This window comes from Echinops telfairi, unplaced genomic scaffold, assembly GCF_000313985.2.
Source record: "Echinops telfairi isolate 266 unplaced genomic scaffold, ASM31398v2 ScPeMD7_8;HRSCAF=38, whole genome shotgun sequence".
Taxonomy (NCBI): domain Eukaryota; kingdom Metazoa; phylum Chordata; class Mammalia; order Afrosoricida; family Tenrecidae; genus Echinops; species Echinops telfairi.
In genome coordinates, this window is record NW_022103905.1 from 9,837,112 (window position 1) to 9,839,858 (window position 2,747).

The 2,747-nt window shown below is 40.3% G+C and overlaps 1 protein-coding gene across 1 annotated transcript in view; it reads right to left on the reverse strand.

Moving 5' to 3' along the window:
- DMXL2 (Dmx like 2) overlaps nucleotides 1-2,747 on the reverse strand; it is a 160,660-nt gene that overhangs the window by 77,754 nt on the left and 80,159 nt on the right. The window contains exon 13 of the mRNA XM_013006336.2: nucleotides 658-747. Coding sequence (XP_012861790.1) covers nucleotides 658-747 — 90 coding nt within the window. The remainder of the gene's footprint in view (nucleotides 1-657; nucleotides 748-2,747) is intronic.

Here is a 2,747-nt window from a genome sequence, read left to right on the forward strand (position 1 = left end):
GTAACTTTCTCAACAAACTAAAGTTCTTTTTGCTTTGTTTTGTTTTATTCCCTCTTAATGTCTGAATGACTGCATAGTTCTAGCCTGAAGTCTGGTAAACGGGATCTAAAAGCCAAATATTCTGAAGCCAGAATGGGTTTTACACGCTACCGAAGGAAGTAAGGTTCAAGTCCTTTGCTAGGACAGAATACTGATTACTTAAATAATTTGTGATTATTAAATAAATATCTACTTTGGTACTAATTATAATGGATCTCCTAAAAACACTATACACATGGAACAACAAGGCAAACATTTTCAAGTGCAGGTCACCTTCTACTGAATTAAGAGGAGTAACAATATAAAAAGAGAAACCGCAACTGCAGTCTCTAGGCAGCTATATTGCCTTTCCCCTTAGCAATTAGGGATCAGGACTACCCTAATTGAATCACATTTCCTTTAAATGAGATAAATAAGACATAAGCCTTAAAGATATAATTGAACTAGAGAAGAATAGTTCCAAATTCATTGATCAATTTTCACTATAGTAATCAACAAAAGCTGATTGTATTTAGCATCAAACAAAAGAATTAGCCTGAGAATGAATATACAGTTTATCACAATTAATGTAATAAGATATCATAATTAACATTACCAATGTACTAAGTATGTTCTTACTTGATTGGTTATTGCATCGAGTTCAATAATGCAGCCAGGTCGAGCAGTAGACTGTTGACTCACAATATTAAACACCTCTCCAATAAGTTTCTGCAAATAAAAAGCACAAAAGGTTAATGGACAGTTTACTAATCTACTGCCAGTATGACGTAGCATTTTATACATGAAATGCCCCCTTTAAACATTCACTGATTGAAAATGACAATTAATACATTCCAGTAAACATTTCAGATCTCTACTCATTCTCTCAATTTTGAAATTCACGAGGCCGTAAGAAGAAAGATTCTATAGTGTTTACATAAATAGCCTATATATTCAAAGCACTGATCTAGTTCTTTTAATGTTGCAGGGGCAGTGAATTATTTAATGTGACTATTATAGCCAAAGTTTCTAACTCCCACCAAACAACCTTTCCCTGCATGGGTCTGGTAAGAAGGTGGAGGAAGATACCGACAGGATTCACCTGTGAGTAATTTAGAATAAGATTCCCTGGGGTGCCATCCTGCCGTGTATAAAATGAGCCCACTGAGAAGTAGGAGGAGGAATCTCATTACCAGCAACAGCTAAGAGTAGAGCATGTCCTCTGGACCTGAGATTCCTGCGCAGTGAACCTCCTGGGTCCAGAAAGCAGCTGTAACATCAGAAGAGCAGCAGCAGAACCAGGAACCAGAGCATGGAGCAGAGTAATGGTCTTCCCAACCCACACAGCAAGTAAAACTGAGTGCTTTTGTGCTGCAAGCTGGCTTGCAGAGTGGGGTGCCCCTAGGCACTTAATTCAGGGAGCTTCAGCTGATTACCTTTGGGTTGAGGATTGTAACAGAGTGGCATGCCCTTTGGGCATTTATTAGCAGACTTACAGAAGTTAGTAACATGTCCTAATAAACAACTCAACCCTGAGCATTTCTCACTGGTATTACAACTAATGAAGCCTTTAATCACTAATTTTATCTGTGAGTTCTATATAGTCATTGCAATGGCTATTTAGAAACTAAAAAGGTAAAATAGTGGAGGTTAAGACAACGCAAACATGTGTTCACTTTTCATAAATCTCGTAAACAAAGATAAGGATCCAGGTTAGGTTTCAGTAGACACGTAGTTGCTTGCTTTCTACTTTTTTCACTAAAGAAGACTTCCAGAGACAGGAAAATGTGTTGCTATGGACTCGGAATAATCCCATTATATTTTCATTTCAGTTTTTCTTTAAATTTTTCAAAGTTCCCTCATATTTATGTGTCAATATGTACACACACAAGTAAACTCAAAATGTAATCTCACTCTGGGCTGGTTCCAAAAAACTTAAAAGTCACTGACACAGGGTTTCTGTCCTGCTTGTTTTTATTGCCACCACCACCCACCCCCAGATCTAGGAGCTACAAAGAGATGTTAAAAAGTTCATGGGGAAAAGGAATTAAAAGACTGATGTATGGATTGTTATAAGAGCTGTAAGAGTCTCTCTCTCTCTCTCTAATGACTCTCTGGGAGACATTGCAGCTGACAAGATACATGGAATGACTTCCAGGAAAATGGAGATGGAGTGACACCTACCAGAGGAACTCCGCAGAATTCAGTCCAGGAGACTTGCTTAGAGGGATATTCAACACTGCTGGAACGCAGGAGGAGCACCATAAAGATAAGTATGCACAGACTCACCGGGTTTTGAGGGGCTGGGGGCTACTGGTTTATCTCAGTGGAAGCTAGCTGGGGCTTGAACTTAGCCCCCCAACTGTCTGCCAGAACCCGGACCATATGGAGCCCATTGGGGGACTTGGTCTCAACACAGCCATGGCTTGCTGCCTCTGCCTCCTGAGGTAGGGACTAAAGCCTTGCAGCACCACGGCCAGGGATCGGGGTTCAATTACATTGTTGCTTTTGTTTCCATCTCTTCTCTCTATCCCCCCACAGTCTTGGAGAACTGCATAGGGTTTTTTTTTCTCAACACAGCCACAGCTTGCAGCCACCACCTCAGGGCAGGGACTAAACCCTTGCAGTTCCACGGGCAGGGATCGGGACTCGGCTACATTGTTGCTTTTGTTTGCCTTAGCCACTATATCCATGCACAGTCTCAGCAGGATTATTTTTAATTTTTTATT